The sequence below is a fragment of the Phytophthora cinnamomi genome (assembly GCF_018691715.1).
Source record: "Phytophthora cinnamomi strain GKB4 chromosome Unknown Contig48, whole genome shotgun sequence".
In the NCBI taxonomy this organism is placed as follows: domain Eukaryota; phylum Oomycota; class Peronosporomycetes; order Peronosporales; family Peronosporaceae; genus Phytophthora; species Phytophthora cinnamomi.
In genome coordinates this window covers 28,301-44,577 of record NW_027150981.1, presented here as the reverse complement: position 1 = coordinate 44,577, position 16,277 = coordinate 28,301, and the positions used below count along the sequence as shown (strand labels likewise).

General features: G+C 50.8%; 2 protein-coding genes across 2 annotated transcripts; both read left to right on the top strand.

Moving 5' to 3' along the window:
• Positions 1 to 590: 590 nt before the first annotated feature.
• On the top strand, positions 591 to 1,649 carry IUM83_19741 (Integrase, catalytic core protein; the record flags this gene model as incomplete). The annotated part of the gene is made up of 3 exons (XM_067944805.1): positions 591 to 726; positions 1,052 to 1,378; positions 1,441 to 1,649. The coding sequence occupies 3 exons, from the start codon at positions 591 to 593 to the stop codon at positions 1,647 to 1,649; spliced, it is 672 nt and encodes a 223-aa protein (XP_067790190.1).
• Positions 1,650 to 5,442: 3,793 nt separating this feature from the next.
• IUM83_19740 (Multidrug resistance protein ABC Superfamily) lies at positions 5,443 to 7,447 on the top strand (the record flags this gene model as incomplete). Its single annotated transcript, XM_067944804.1, has 2 exons — positions 5,443 to 5,683; positions 7,179 to 7,447. The coding sequence occupies 2 exons, from the start codon at positions 5,443 to 5,445 to the stop codon at positions 7,445 to 7,447; spliced, it is 510 nt and encodes a 169-aa protein (XP_067790191.1).
• Between the last annotated feature and the right edge of the window lie 8,830 nt (positions 7,448 to 16,277).

Here is a 16,277-nt window from a genome sequence, read left to right as displayed (position 1 = left end):
CCAGCGGCTAAATTGGACGAAGTGCTCAGTGCAGGATGTCTAGATAAGACTGTTGGTGATTTCAGCCTGGATGATGATTTTGACGATATGTTTCGGGCTGTAGCAGAGCTTAACGTTCAATACTCTAGACTCCATTTGATTCCTCCCTCCATTCAATCGTACGGTTCCGATAGACAAGACATCAAATATCTGGTCTATGTTGGTACACTAAAATGTATGTGATAACAAAGGTTAGTCGGTATTGTGCACCGCGAGTGTAGACAAGACTGATGGTATTGTGTACCGCCAGTGTAGACTGGACGGACCCAGCGAAGACTCATCCGGAGATGACTCCGCGGTGAACGAGTTGACGGTGGGTACGGCACGTGCCTCGCCATAATGTGATTGGGTAGACCGAAGGCTGGCACTGAGTCTTCGGTAGGGTAAACAACATGATGAGATGCGTCAAGGAGCACAAAGGGAACAGCAGGAAGAGGAGGACAGTAACGTAGATTTAGGCTTAACGATAAATCTCACTTCGGCATTTGCCTTTTTCTACCCAAACAACCAAAACAACAGGTTAACAGCCGCACAAGCGCAAGCCCACGACGATGGACATGACGACGTCCAGCAAGAAGGCTGATGTCATCCTGGGAAGTGACAACTACTTCCACTGGGAGTTCGCTATGCGGATGACGCTGGCGAGGAAGGGGCTGCTGGCGCTCGTGCAAGTGGTGATGGACCCAAGTGAGGTCACCGAGGCCTGGTTGCACAACGACATGAAGGCGCTCGGACTCATCGCCCAAGGAGTGGCGGTGGAGTATCACACGAAGATTCGGTCGGCTACATCGGCCATTAAAGCGTGGAACACTCTAGGAGAATTCTACAACCGGACGACGATGAATAACCGCGCAGCGATGACTCGTCGCCTCCATGGGTTCAAGATGGAGGAAGGCTCGACGATGGCGAAGCCACTGGATAAGTTCGACGAGCTCATCGTGGGCCTGCAAACGCTTGGTGAGCCGCTGGATGATGGCCGACACAACTCGTTATTTTGCTGCCAGTCTGCCAGCTGAGTACGAGTTAATCTCATCGATCGTCGAGAACTCCAAGGATGTGACGCTCATCGAGGTTAAGGAGAAGTTGCTCAAGGAGTACGAGCGACAGGAGAAGAAGGATGCCTCGGAGCGTGCGCTGAAGGCTACCTCGTTCGGAGGTACGGGTAAGAACCGAAGGTTCGACAAGGTCGGAAAGGGACTCGACCGCAAGTGCAATGGCGGACGAAAGATCGACAGGTTCAAGGGCAAGTGCTTCAACTGCGACAAATTCGGTCACTTGAAGCGGGACAGCCCGGAGCAAGTCAATGGTGACACCAACGAAGACTCAGTCTTCGCTGTTGGTGAGGATCGGTCGGCAGGGTCGATAGCGGTGCGACGGCGCACATGACGTCACACCGCGAAGACTTGTTCGAGTACACGGACATGTCGGCGGACATGTTTGTGACAGTCGCGGATGCAAAGAAGATTCGCGTGGCTGGGACGGGGTCAGTAGTCTTGACGGGCATCGACGGCAAGTGGGTCCGAATGGAGGGGGTACTCCACATACCTGGCCTCGACCGACGACTGCTCTCGGTCGGAAAGTTGGCTGAACGCGGCATGAGCGTGGAGTGACAACGCAAGTCGTGTGTCATTTGGAACAAGTCGACGGCGATCGCTTCGGGGAAGAAGATCGGCAAGGCGTACGTGCTGGATTGCCAGCAGGACACGGCGTACTACACAGTGTGCTCGGGAGTCGAAAGCGGGTGGGATTTTTGGCACGCCTACATGGGATACCTCGACGACGACTCGTTGGCGAAGACTCCGCAAGCCACAACTGGGATGCCGATGACCCAGAAAACGGTTAAGACCCTGTGCGCCGGATGCATGAAGGGCAAGCAGACGGTCGCGCACTTCCCGTCGCGATCGTTGGCGAAAACGACACGTCCGTTAGAGCTCGTTCATACAGACGTGATGGGTCCCATGAAGACGAAGTCTAAGGGCGGGCCAGGTATGTGCTCACATTCGTGGACGACTACTCACGGCACGTCGTGGTGTACTTCTTGGCTAAGAAGAGCGAGGTCGCGGTCAAGTTCAAGTTTTTCATGAAGCTGTACCAGAATTAGTGGGGAGAGCGCATCAAGTGTCTGCGCTCGGACAATGGCAGTTAGTTCGTGAACAAGTCGATGGACGAGATCTGCCGGCAGTCATGCACCAGAAGACCGTCCCGTACAGCCCTCAGTAGAATGGAGGGGCAGAGCGGATGAATCGTACGATCATGGAGAAAGCTCGGAGCATGCTGCATTACAAGGGTGTGACCACGTTGTGGTGGGCAGAGGCAGTCAGCACGGTAGTGGAATTAATCAACCGATCGACCAACAGTATGCACCCAACGAAGACTCCGTACGAGTTGTCGTTTAAGGCGAAACCTCGGCTGGATCACTTACGTGGGTTTAAATCGATCGGGTATGCACACATCGAAACGGCCAAGCGCACGAAGTTGGAAGCAAAGAGCTTCAAGTGCATGTTCCTGAGGTACGCCGAAGACTCGAAGGGTTATCGAGTGTACGACTTGGAGTCAAACAAGGTGAAGGTGTCCAGATCGGTTAAACTCGACGAACGAGAAGTGAATGACATCTACGACACGGCCTCCACCGAAGACTCGGTGACCATCCAGGTGACGAAGGATGGCGAGGATGCCGCGTTACCGGAACCTGCGCAGCAACCTACGACTGATAACCCAATGGCGTCAGTGGGAGAGACTGCCGAAGACTCGGAGATGCGAGAGGCGGAGCTGAACGAGTCATCGAAACAGGATCCGACGACCTTCCAAAGGGTGGGGAACCCAGCGATGACTGAGGAAATGGTGTTCCACCCAGAACCGGAACGAATCCGGTGTGTACGTGAACCTGCGATTCTTGGAGATGGATTAGCACGCGCCGAAGACTCGAGGATGCACAGCAACGAAGACTCGGACAACGACGATCACTTCTGGCCGCCATCGCCTAAGCGACCGAGGTGTGGCGAGGATAAACTACTTGCAGAAGCTGTGTTGGCGTACGCTGCAGATGTCGGTGATGCGGACGACGCACCAAGCACGTATCAACAGGCGATGCGTAGCAACGAGTCTTCGGAGTGGATCAAGGCGATGAAAGCGGAGCTAAAAGCACACGCTGACAATGGTTGCAGGACGATGGTTCAAAGGACAGCGAATGCTCGGTCGATAGGATGTCGGTGGGTGTTCGCGAAGAAGCGCAACGAGATCGGCCAAGTAATCAGGTATAAGGCTCGCCTGGTGGCGAAGGGGTTTAAACAGAAGTTTGGCGTAGATTTTTCGAGACATACTCGCCCAGAATGTGGCGCGGAGCATCATCGCGGTCGACTACGAGCCGACGAAGGATCAGCTCACCGACATGTTAACGAAGGCTGTGGGAGCCAAGCGCCTAGAGGACCTGCTCGAGGCGAGTCGAGTCTCGCCAAGGCTGCTCAACACTAGCGGCGAGTGGGAGTGTTGGTATTGTGCACCGCGAGTGTACACAAGACTGATGGTATTGTGTACCGCCAGTGTGGACTGGGCGGACCCAGCGAAGACTCATCCGGAGATGACTCCGCGGTGAACGAGTTGACGGTGGGTACGGCACGTGCCTCGCCATAATGTGATTGGGTAGACCGAAGGCTGGCACTGAGTCTTCGGTAGGGTAAACAACATGATGAGATGCGTCAAGGAGCACAAAGGGAACAGCAGGAAGAGGAGGACAGTAACGTAGATTTAGGCTTAACGATAAATCTCAATTCGGCATTTGCCCTCTTCCACACAAGCAGAAACACCAACACTTCAGCGCCGCACTTGCAAGCCTAACCTGAGTACTTCGTTATTTAATACTTCACAGTATTTGTTACTATATCGTATTATTATACCGCTCGCACGAGCGTTTCGATATCTAAAAAGCTCCTTTCCTCACTGTGTGTCGTGGGTAACAGATATTGTCTAAGATGCATTTTGATAAACAATATCCAGCCGCGACCAAGTCAACTGGGTACATGGCTACCGATAGAAAACGACAGTTGTTGTCACTTTCAAGAATTTTACACACTCTATTCGTTTTCTAACTCGTCGTGATGGAGTGACAAAATCGTTATGCATAGATAAGTAAATCGTCTATCAAGCACGATTTAGCTGTCACATCTTACTTCGTGTTAATATTTTAAAGACCGCCCAACGTTCAGGACTTGAGGATACTACAACCTGTTTTGAATTAATTAAACGCAACACGCACAACTCTACAAGTCTCAGTACTTACGTTTGGCTACATACAAACTACGCAGAACATAAACTCACAACTAACAGTATTTTAGAGCGTTCTCGGGAGAAGCACGCCTTTGCCAATAAATTAAAAAAATGTTTCTTCATGTTGATGTACGCGCGTAAATTGTACTTGTTCAACGATCTTCCATTTCTAGGAAATCGATATACTGGTTTCGATAGATGGACATGGCAACAAAAATTCCGAACCAACACGATACTCGCCAATTAGTCTTATAGCTATGACATTGAGTCGACGTCAATTTGGACGAGTGGGCCTGGTCGGCCTTGCGCTGCTAGTGTTATCTTACGTGCCTTCGATCATCATGTGGGTCACGTGGGCCGAGATGGAGGATCCCCGGACAATTTCATTAGATGGAAAGGAACTCCAAGTATTTGATGCAGATCTTGCAGATGACGGATTTCCACGCCAGGCGTGGAGGAAGCACGAGTTTAAGTCTTGGGTGGGTGGCGACAGATGACGACAGCGATGAACGGGGGTCGAGGAGAGAGTGTTGGCAGCGTATTCAAGCTGGCGATGCCGGGTACTCTAAGGTGCAGAATATTACCTCAGGAGAAGTGGTTCGCGATCCACACGACCAGCCTTTCGTTGAAAGACGACACACGGTTCACGAGCGACTTGGCGACATAATTGTTGTCTTTCAGTTTCATGCTGCAGCCTGTCATGATGATCCACCAATGGTGGTCAGCCAATCCAACACACAAGGCACCGTCACTGTTGTATATGAAAGCATGCTACCGAGTGCCTTTGCGAGTATTCGACGTCTATGTGGTATTGGATGTAAGCTTCCTGTCAAACTTTAGTTTCGCCATGATGAACTTGAACCGGAAATCCGGTGCTAACGCTGCTCTGGACAACTTTGGCCCATCCACTAACAGCGGGGCTTTGATGAGCGCAATTACGGCTTCAATGTGAAGGTGCACTTCTTATACTATTCCCAGTTCACGAGTGTTTCGTTGCTGGACGACGATAACTTTGCTGTGTTAGACCCAACGCCAGTGTCTGCATCTCCGGCGATGAACAACTCGTTGAACGCATGGGGGGAGTAGGTGAGTGCCTACAACGCGAATAATCCGGAGAAGAAGACGAGTTTGATCGTCACAATGATCACGCACTACGGCGACGAAGGCGTCATTCGCCTGCTGGAGGCGGCCAAGAAGGTGCCGACCTCGGAAGCGATCGCCACGAGACTGCAGCGTGAGCAGCTCCAGTACTGGCTGAGCATACGCAACGAGCCAGACGACGTGTTCAATTTGTTCCAGCTTAACAAGGCGGAGGACAAGTTCTTGGAAAGCCCTCAGTTCAGCGCTTGGGCCAAGTACTCGGACGACTTCTTCAAGTACGGTGACATGGATGTCGCTGCCTTCAAGTCGATGCGCCATTACTACACCAACGAAAAAGCGCACTCGTGATCCGAATGCTAGGAATGCTATGCTAGGAATTAATCCAAACAGATCGGAAACATTCGAAATCCTCCTCTTGCGGTCCATACATTTTTTCAATAGTATGCGCGTAAGTAGGAGCTCCAGTGGGGAGCCGTCGCTCACACCGGCAGCTTGGTCGTCTACACCTGCCCCCTGACCCTGGCCTCACCTGCCAGCGCTGAAAAAGCATCTGGCTCACCAAGATCGACGCAGCCAATTCCTCTCGCGTGACAACTTCCTCTCGCACCCGGTCGTCAGAGGCGCCTGTCAGCGCTGACGTCTGGGTGAACTTCTATTTTGTCAAGTTCAAGCTCTGGAGGAGATCGCCTTCGTGGGTACAGACGCCAGAGTATGCATGAGTAGGCTAGTACTCGTGGATGCCGCGATAACAATCAATGTCAGCTCTCAATTTGCAAGACAGAACTCAAGTAGATTGGCACGCGCTAGCACAAATCTAGGTTCCGTCTCCACCATCATCGAGCAGTTCGCTTGAGATTTTGCGCCGCTCCCCCGTGTCTCGGTCAAGTGTGCACACTGCTGGTCCTCCTACTGGGAGTAGGAATCCCACTTCTGTACGCCCCCAGCTTGTTGAATTTCCGACTTTGTCTTTAATTTTCAAGTTGCTAAAAATGTCTGGCAGGACCCAATCAGAACGAGGGTGCTCGCGGCTTCGACCACTTCCCGAAAATGCCACCAGAGCGCATACCTTTGCAAAGCACCAACCACTTCCGACTGCAGATTGCTGAAGGCTATCTTACGCGCCTGTTTGGTATTTCCGCGCGTGTATACGCCGAGGGTCTTGGTGTAGTGGGCCCACTTTGGCTCACAACACCTCTTCCAGTCCAAGTTGTCGAAAGCAACGTACATACATCAGGCGTAAATTGAATGCCATAACAAGTAAGTCAAAGTTCATATTTGTCGCTGAAAATTCATAACTGCCTAAGTTTGTTTAATTAGAAAAGAACTATGCAGATAACAGTGGTAGTTAGCGACGACTTCGGTTTCTCGTAGGGCTGGGGGAGGGGGGGGGCTCGTTTACCGCCACGAGGTGGAATGTACACAGGCTTTCGCTAGGCAACGTGACGGCGCACTGAACTTCATGAGGTGTAGTACAGTATTCACGCCGAGCTCCTTCTGCGAGTAGTCTCCACGACACGCAGATCAATTAAGTCTTCATTTTTCTTCGTGGCCCTGTGGAACCGGTGTGCGTTGCAACCGGTTTGTGAACCCAAATCACACAAGTGGCGGAAACTTCTCGGGTACGTCGAAGCCGATGAAGTATACGAACGAAGTGGTGCTGAAGAACTGGAACGGCAAGTATTGACAGACGTACAAATGGGCCATGATGAACGTCTTCAAAGAAAACAAGCGCAACGATATTGTCGTTTGAGATGTGACCAATGCGATGCTTGCAGTTACGAGTGCAGAGAAGCAAGAGGAGTTTGAGGTGAAGCAACTCAAGATCATGCGCATGATTGGTACTTCTGTCTCGCCAGATGTTCTTCAGCAAATACGCGACAAGGAGACCGGATCGGAGATGTGGACGGAGCTTTGCAACGTGTACGAAGGAAAACAGAACGGAGCTATCAAGGCGTACACGATCCGTCGCTTGAAGAACGAGCTGTGGAGTATGAAGCTCGCATCGGGAGGAGATACGAATCTTCATCTTTGGAAGATGTTTTAATCTCAAGACCGAGTTGGGTGAATTGCAGCACAATTTCGTAGATAATACATTGGTGGATATGTTGTTAGAGTGTTTGCCGGATCAGATAGAGTTTGAAAGATTGAAGTTTTCGATTTACTATGGCGTAGACCTGAGTGTGTATACACCTAAGCGTATTCGGGAATTAATTCTTGCTGCTGCCGCTCGACAGAAAGCGTTCAGAGGCAAGCATAGTGAGAGGAATGGAGGCCATGGTGGGCATAGAACCGAGGTGAGGAGAGCAAGGCTAGCGGGTCAAACAAGACACGCCAGTGTTACGTCTGAGGTAGTGACGAACATCTCAAGGCGAACTGTCCTGAGAAGACAAATAAGCTGCGTGACACGGATCACGATGAGTCGAAACGCATGCCGCGGGGAAACTACACATTACATCAAGCGACCATTGCACCACCGAGTACACATAACTGTGGTGTTGTGCCACACCAAAATTCGGTGACCAGTATGTGACCAGCCACCGGCTTCAGGAGACAGCAACCTCGGCGAGCGAAGACGTTACAGAGCGAGAGAGGTCAGGCGTCTCAAAGTCAGATCGGCTACGGTACTCGCCAAGTGTGTCTCATAGTGAGAGCGGTTGGTGTCTCAGAGTGGGAGCGGTCGCGGTAATTCCCGCCGATTGTGAAGTGTTTCAAAGTCAGAGCGGTCAGGCGTTGCAAAGTTAGAATGGGTACGGTAATCCTCACTGAGTCAAGAAGTCAGCCGGATCTCAATATAGTTACATAGGGACGCAGTGAGGGTGTCATTTGAGATCCGAGACCCCTTCATTTCATTAGGTATTTGTATAGGATACAGGAAAAGGTAGGTTAGAGACCTAACGGCTCTTCGGAAAGATAACAAACAAACAGAGCAGAACTTTTCAAATCCAAGACAAGTGTACACTGTCCGGTAAGTCCCTGCGCGGACTGGATTATGACTGCCGTCAGCACCCGAGAGGCATAGTCTGTAGGGTGTTGACAGGTAGCGCCAAGAGACAAGTCGGCCCGGGAAGGGTATATCTCGCCGAGGGCGCCAAGGACAAGTCCCTCCGAGTCTGCGGGCCGGTATGTAACGGGGTTACACACACAAGTGACAACAGTCACTTGTGCATGACAAAAGTCACAAGTGACAAGTGTCACTTATGGTTTTAACATATAAGATATCTGTTAAAAGTTTTAGATACTTCCTCACCTTGGTGTAAGTCACACCAATGGATACATTGAAGTGGGCCACCAGAATGAGTGGTCCACACACACCAAAAGATCCTATTGGTAGAAAGAAGCATCTTTCTACCAATTAGAGACGTGCATATTGGCGGGGCTCTGACAGCCAGCCGCTGTCAACCCCTTTCATAGATGATAAACAGTTTTAGCAGATTGAGGAGGAAGATCAATTCACAAACAAGACAGCTCTCATTTTACCCTAATTAAGTTACTTGGTGTCTTTATTTGATTTATATTATACTTGTGTATTCAAGTATAATTAATTCAAGTTATTAACAACTCCTACGCTTCCTCATACACGTAGCGCAGCGTGTAAGCTAAAGTAGTGAGTCAACAGGCAGGATGACCAGATCAAGGCGTGGCTCGCTGAAAAGGACCCGATTGTAAAACCTGATGAGCTCTTCAAGTCGCTGAGGCTCGACGAGTCGGTGGACGACCTGCTCACCAGTCCGTTTTTGGACACCTGGGCCAGTTATCTCAACGCATATAACGCGAAGTACCCCCCTGGCGACAACGTGTTGATGACCGATATCTTTAGAGCTGCCTTTGGCGATCAGGATCTCATAAGGATGCTCATTAAAGTAAAAGAAGTCTCGAGTACCAAGAAGATCGCCACAAGCTTGCAGGCTTCGCTACTCAAACAGTGGGTTCTGGACCGAGCACCTCCAGAGAACCTCGCCAAGGTTCTGAAAGCAGGAGGAGTGGCAGACGATGTGAGCGCAGATATTCTTGCAGCATACACCACTAAATTCAAGGATATCAACGGATAGCTAGGGACAACAGCTCGTGCGAGGTAGATACAGGACGCCAGGCATATTCAGCTCCCTCGGTAATTAGAAGAACCAATCCAAATAGCAACTTTTGTAGAGGAATGTGTAATTAATACTCGGTCCCGTAAGAACTAAGAGGTAGAATCCTTTGGAATACGATGCTGGCGCATAGGTGGAGGTGTAAGCTGCAAGAATCTCCGTTTTCGCATTGTCCACCACTCCTCCTCCTGCGTTAAGAACCTTGGAGACGTTCTCTGGCCTTTAGATCGCCACGGTCATAATATTGCGCCTTTAAAATCGCTATGAATGACCTCGCCGGCGTGGCGGCACTGGACTCCCAACGCGACATCAAGTAACTTTGATCAGATTTCATCGGGGTGTTTTCTCAAATAGCTCACGATCGTTCCATTTGGCGCATATTCACACACGAAAAACGGCCTGCCGACGTGGCAAACTCCGAACAACTTGATGGTATGGGGATGATTAAAGCCAAACTAAATATCGACTTCGTGGCGAAATGCCGCAAGCACTTCTGTTCGCTGGATCGCATTTCTCAGGTTATGAAAAGCTCATAAGATACCATATAGATGATTAAGTGTTAGCCACCGAGACGTCGAGTCCGGAGAGTCTGCCAAAATCACTCGTTTTACCACAACATCATCGCCATGCCACGTGGCTCGCTGCGTCATCATCTTCCCAGACAAGACCACTCGTCGATCAGTAACTCGTACCAGGGAGTGAACCATTGCGGTGTAAGTTTCGACAGAGCATTGATCTCAACCCTACTGGGAATATCGTCGAACGCCTTCACCAGCAAAGCAAGTTCACCAGGAACGACTGGTAAATCTCATCCCTTGGTGAGGCTAATAAATTCGACTGCTCTTCTTGCGTGCTCACGTCTCCAAGTAAAAGATAAGTATTCGACACTTCAGATATAATGATCTCGGCCAATCATAGTGCTTCCATCGCTCCTCTCGCTCTCTCGCTAGCTCAGCCGTCTCGCTAATTGAAATCCAGAGCGAGCGAAGATGGAGCTGGTTCATCAGCATCTTCGCTGAATATAGATCGCTCTTGTACGACCACATTCGGTGAGGTGATCATCATCGACAGGAAGTGGTGCGTAACCTCGTTGAACAGATTGGTGACTGCGGAACGAAACTTAGAATCCTCCAATCGCATCTGAAGCGTTTTAATCTCATAAATTATCTGAAGGCAATCGTTGCGAGACATTTTTTTCTCGATACTTTTCCATCTTTGGTCATCCTAACTGATTAAGTCGTCCTGTTCTGAGAAAGGACCCTTTTCCGTAGCCAACCGATCTAGTCTGTGACGACAGTAGCACATTTATCTGAATCGAGGCAACACACCCGGTACACCAACATCCTTGCGTCTCCAAGAGAACGATTAGGTTCCAGACTTTCGCCGTTGGTTGACTCCGTATCACAACAATATCGGAGCGACCATCTTCCCGTGGTATTCCCCCCGTCGTGGCTTCCACAATGCACATTCCTAGCAAATATACATCCGACTCAAATGACGGTTGTCTCCTCTTCAAACTCAGGCGTTTGCCATCATATGGACCCAACCGTAGAAACTGAATTTCCTTTCTCCAATACACCACTGAGATCGACATTGAACAGTTTTGCTGTTCCGTCGCTGCCGATCAAAATGTTGCTGCACCGAAGATCACCGTGAACAAGTCCCCATCTGTGAAGATAAGTGAGGCCTACCGCCGCCTCGTGCAGATATTTCCACACTAATGGCATCGCCACTGAAATCGACTTTACGAAGTCTATCAAGGTTCCCTGACAGGAGTGCTCGCATACCAAAATATGCGGTTGCAGGACAGCTCAATAGATACCTTATATGTTCATCGCATTGGAATACTGTAACGCTTGCCACAAACGCACTTTTTCCTCGAGTACAGAATGATCTGAGTGTGGAATAGCCAAAATCAAGGTAGTATCGGCTTTGAGCCACGTTGCTTGACGGTAGTCAGTCCCAATGCTGCTGCTCATACTGAAGTCGACTGGCTCAATTTCAGATGGAGAAATAGAAGTAGTTACTGACTCCGGAACATCACTGTCGTTGGATCAGCACTGACATACGACGGAGGACTATGTCGGAGAAATTGAGTGAGATAGCGCTCAACGTCGTGATATCCACAGTCACTTGCCACTCGAGCTGTAGCTTCACCGCGATTGTTCCTGGAGTTCACGACAGCGTTCAACGAGGTGCCGAACAATTTCGATGTGACCGCATCCAGAGGCGATTGTCAACGCTGTTTGATCGAGCTCGTCGCTTTCATCTACATGAGAGTCTGCTTAGGCACTGCACAATATCCAAATGTCCACCTTTGCAGGCCTTCATCAATGCCGTGTACCCATCCGCGTTGATACCGCTTCGATCAACAATATACCTGAAAACCTTGACTTCTCGGCTTCTAGCAGCCCACATGAGAGCCATATAGTGGTTCGTATTGGACACGTTCACGTCGTCGCCGCACACTTCAACTTCGTGTGGCCCCTTGAGCAGCTCTCTTCAGCGCCGTGTCCCCGTACCAATCCTTGGCGACACACTTGGCCCCTTGCTCCACTAGATACGTCACCACCTCCAGCTGTCCCTCTCTCGCAGCCCATCGCAGCGCGTTGCAACACCAGTGTCTTGCTCTATCAGGACTTTCGCCCTCTTGAGCTTGTCCGCCCTCACAGCTTCGAGGGCCTCGTTCCCCTCCATCCGCAGGTTGCGAGGGGATCTGGCTGACTTATATGATAGGATCCGTGCTGGATACATGCAGGATACCCTTCACTTCTGGGTAAATAAGAGTCGTGGTGCTGCGAAGATGCTGATGGTAATGGCTTGATGGTGCTTCCCACTCGAGAACAAGTCACAGGAACGATGAAGAAGATCTTGCATCAACCGCTGGAAGATGCGAACCAACGTGCACTGGCCAACAGGAATCCGATTGCAGCGGTCGAAGGAGAAGAGAAGAAGAAGAAGCTATTTGAGAACTTAGGCGCCAATATGACTGCAGCGAATGGTTGGTCAGGCTGACATCCTACTGCACCCTGTCGGCACTACGTCTGTCCTCACTGACGCACGGAGCCCAGGATGGGCGCGTCACCCAAACTTCGTTTGCACCCAAGGCCTAAGGCACGGGTTGTACCTCCAAGGCACTGCATGTGTAGCTAGTTGTAGCCGATGCCAAGCTAAGCCTTTTATTCAAGCAATTAGTTCTCAATTCTACTCAAAGGACTCAAGCTGCTTGGCACTTTGAAACGTTTCGAACAGATCGACCTGGTTCACCCGTCGGTCAACCACAATGAGCGGCTCTACGAACAAGGAGCGTTACATCACGTACTCCATCACAGTACATGCTGCCAACAAAGAAAAAGGCATCGAGGAAGAAGTCGTGACCAAGAAGATGGCCAAGTTCATCGACGGCGGCCCCACGGACTTCTTGGAGTGGACGAACAACTTCAACCAGCTTGCGAAGCTGAAACACTGGAGTGCGGAAGATAAATTCCTGAACGCAACTATTCTCCTGGAAGGTGACCTCCGTGATGCATTTGAAGACGCGTCGATCACCGACGAAGACGTGCGCATGGATGAAGAGTTCGCGCGTGCGCTGTACAAAGCGTCGGTTGTCGTGTTGCCCACGGACTACAGCGAAAAGCTGTAAGAGGAGCTGTGGGAGATGAAGAAGTCACGCGGCGAATCCCTGTCCGAGTACAGCAAGCGCTTCCGCGCTTGGTGCGGATGGAGCACCCGCTTGCCGGGCTGTGCGAAACCTCGCCGATGTGCGAAGATGCCTTGTGCCGATTGTACAAACGCGGTCTACCATATGAGTGGCAGAACAAGTACGATGCAAGTGGACAGATCAACACTACGGTTCCTGCCCTCGTTCCCTTCTTCGAGCGCATCGACCAAGGCGAGCGGCGTCTACATCGCGCTAGCAGTCAAGACAAACGGAACTACTCCAACGACAGAGCACGCGGTCAGTGCCGTCGAGGTAACGGCAACCACAACCGCAACAGTAACAACAACAACAACCGGAACAACAACCACAACAACAACCGGCAGTAGTTCCGAGGTGGAAACCGTGGTCGCGGTAACGGCCACAGCAACGGCAACAACACAGTAAACAACAAGTACTGTACCTTCCACCGGACAACGACACACAACACGCAGGAGTGCCGCGCGTTGCGCCAGGACAATCAGCAGGAAGCGCATCAGCAAGTCGACTAATGTGGAAGTGCTCGAGGGGGTTCACGTGGCCAAAGAGGCCCTCAGCAGCGCGGGTTGAGCAACGCGAGATCGCTGGAGGCTCCAGTGATGATGAATATCTGTTCGTCGGACTTCGTGCACCGCCCGCCACTTCGTATCCGCCAAAGCGCATCATGATCAAGTTGGAGAATGGCAAGGAGCGGTACCAAGCTCTGTTGGACAGCGGATGTTCGAGCAGCATCATAAGCACAACCTTCATGCAAGCACTACATATTCAGGGAGTCAAGCTAGAAACGTCCGCGGTCGCGTTCGAGTTGGTCAAGGGAAGCACGCAGAGCAAAGGCGGCATGGAAGTGCGCTTTAGAATACCGCAACTGAAACGCAATTCGGTCATCATTCACAAATTTGAAGTGCTGCCTTCCCTTCGCGATGACATGACGATTGGGCGTGACTTAATGACGGCACTTGGTTTGGCGATCGATTTTAAGAAAGGCCGTGTCCAATGGAACGGCAGTGAACTCGTACGTCAAACTACTGCTGAGAAGAACGACCAGCCAATCGTTTCCGATTCTGAATTAACCCAGTACGAACATGAAGAGTATTTCGCAGGTGATACTGTGGCCGTCGCTCCCATGGATCTATTGCCCAAGCACTTAGAGGAGGCACTTCAGCACAGTTACCTGAAACTACTGGAAGAATATGCGGACTTGTACAACGGGCGGTTCGGGCGCATTCGCCTGCCTGACTACATTCTTCCACAACGAGCTGACTTTGTATCAACCCAATCGAGCCCATACAGCGTACCTCGTAGCCCAGAAGAGGCTGCGCGTCGCGAGATTCAACGTCGTTTGGAGCTTGACGTGCTCGAACAGATTTACGGTTCGGAGTCTTCTGCGCCTGCGTTCTTTTGGTGAAGCCGGATGGTTCTCTTCGGTTACTAGTCGACTTCCGCCAGTTGAACAAGTATCTGCGCCGATCTCCCTACTATGTTCCAAAAATTCGCGAAATACTGCTCAGGTTAGACAAGGCCAAGTGCATGAGCACTCTGGATGCCAACATGGGCTACTTCGCACGGTACCTTGCGCAGGAAAGCCGCTCAACTACAGCATTCTGCTTACCATTTGGAAAATATCAATTCAAACGGCTCCCGATGGGTATCTCAACAGCTCCGGATGATTACCAATCGTGTATGGAGCGTATCCTCGGCGATCTACCCTTCGTGATCGTATATCTGGATGATATTCTCATATTCTCAGAGAATGCAGTGGACCACGTGGAGCATTTACGTGTCGTTTTCGAGCGTCTGCGGCAATACGATGTGACCTTGAACGCAAAAAAGTGTCATATTCTTCTAGAGCAAGTGGACTACCTCGGCTTCACTCTCACAGCGGATGGTATCCAGCCCCAGACGAAGAAAATCGAAGCCATCCAGCAGATTGCGGAGACCCGCAATAAGCGAGAGCTGCGTCGGTTCCTAGGCACTACAGAGAAAAGGTCCCCAATAAGTCCGCAATGACAGCCAGACTTGATCGCCTCACCTCGAAAAATATTCCGTTCGCATGGACACCGGAAGATGCCGCAGCCTTTCAAGAGATAAAGGCGGCTCTAGCTCGGAATGTTTGGTTAGCGTTTCCTGATTACAATCGTTGCTTTCACGTTTTGCGGATGCTAGCGGGCAGCAGATCGGTGGCGTCATCATCCAGGGTAAGCGGATTATTGCCTGCTTCTCGCGCTCAATGACGGACGAAAATACGTCTGTTTTTGAAATTCTGAAGGAATACCGCACCATATTGCTGGGATTCCCTGTGGTGGTTCACACTGACCACAAAAACCTATTTTTCCATCGCGAGAAGTCGCTACGGGTCAAGCGCTGGAAGTTACTACTCGAAGAGTACCGGTTGCAAGTGGCCTACGTCCCGGGTCGTCAAAATGTAGGCGCTGATGCAATTTCAAGACTCCGCTATGACTTTGTCCAAAAAGTTGCCGAAGATGAACTTTTCGCAGTGGACGAAGAGGAAGTTGCAATCGACGGAGCCGCAATGAAGAAACACCAGCTACAGATAAGACATACAAGCAAATTATTACTCGGCTGGAGAAAAATGAAGCAGACCCTGATTACTCACTCCGTCCGGCACTTGGAGTTGTGTTGTTGCAATATCGGAAACGCGTCATGGTACCTGAGACTCTGCGCCAAAATATCGTGGAGCTTTACCACGATTATCTGCTGCATCCAGGTGCTGAGAAGCAATATCACTCGATGAGCGCGTTCTGGTGGCCCGGAATGCAACTGCAAGTGGCAAAATACGTCCATAGCTGTGTAGAGTGCAAGAAGGCGAAACACCATGGCGGCAAACAGCACTAGGGACACCTTCCTCCAACTCCAGCCTCAAACACAGATCGCCCATTCGATGTCGTGCATGCAGATTTGGTGGGACCGCTGGCTGGGGGCTTCTATTGCCTGACAGTGATCGAGCAGCAATTTCGCTGGCTGGAAGTCATGATGCAGCGCGGCAAGACCTCCGCCACTACGGCCATCAGCTTCGAACGCGTGTGGCTTTGCCGTTATCCACGCCCCAAGGTCGTCGTGCATGACCAAGG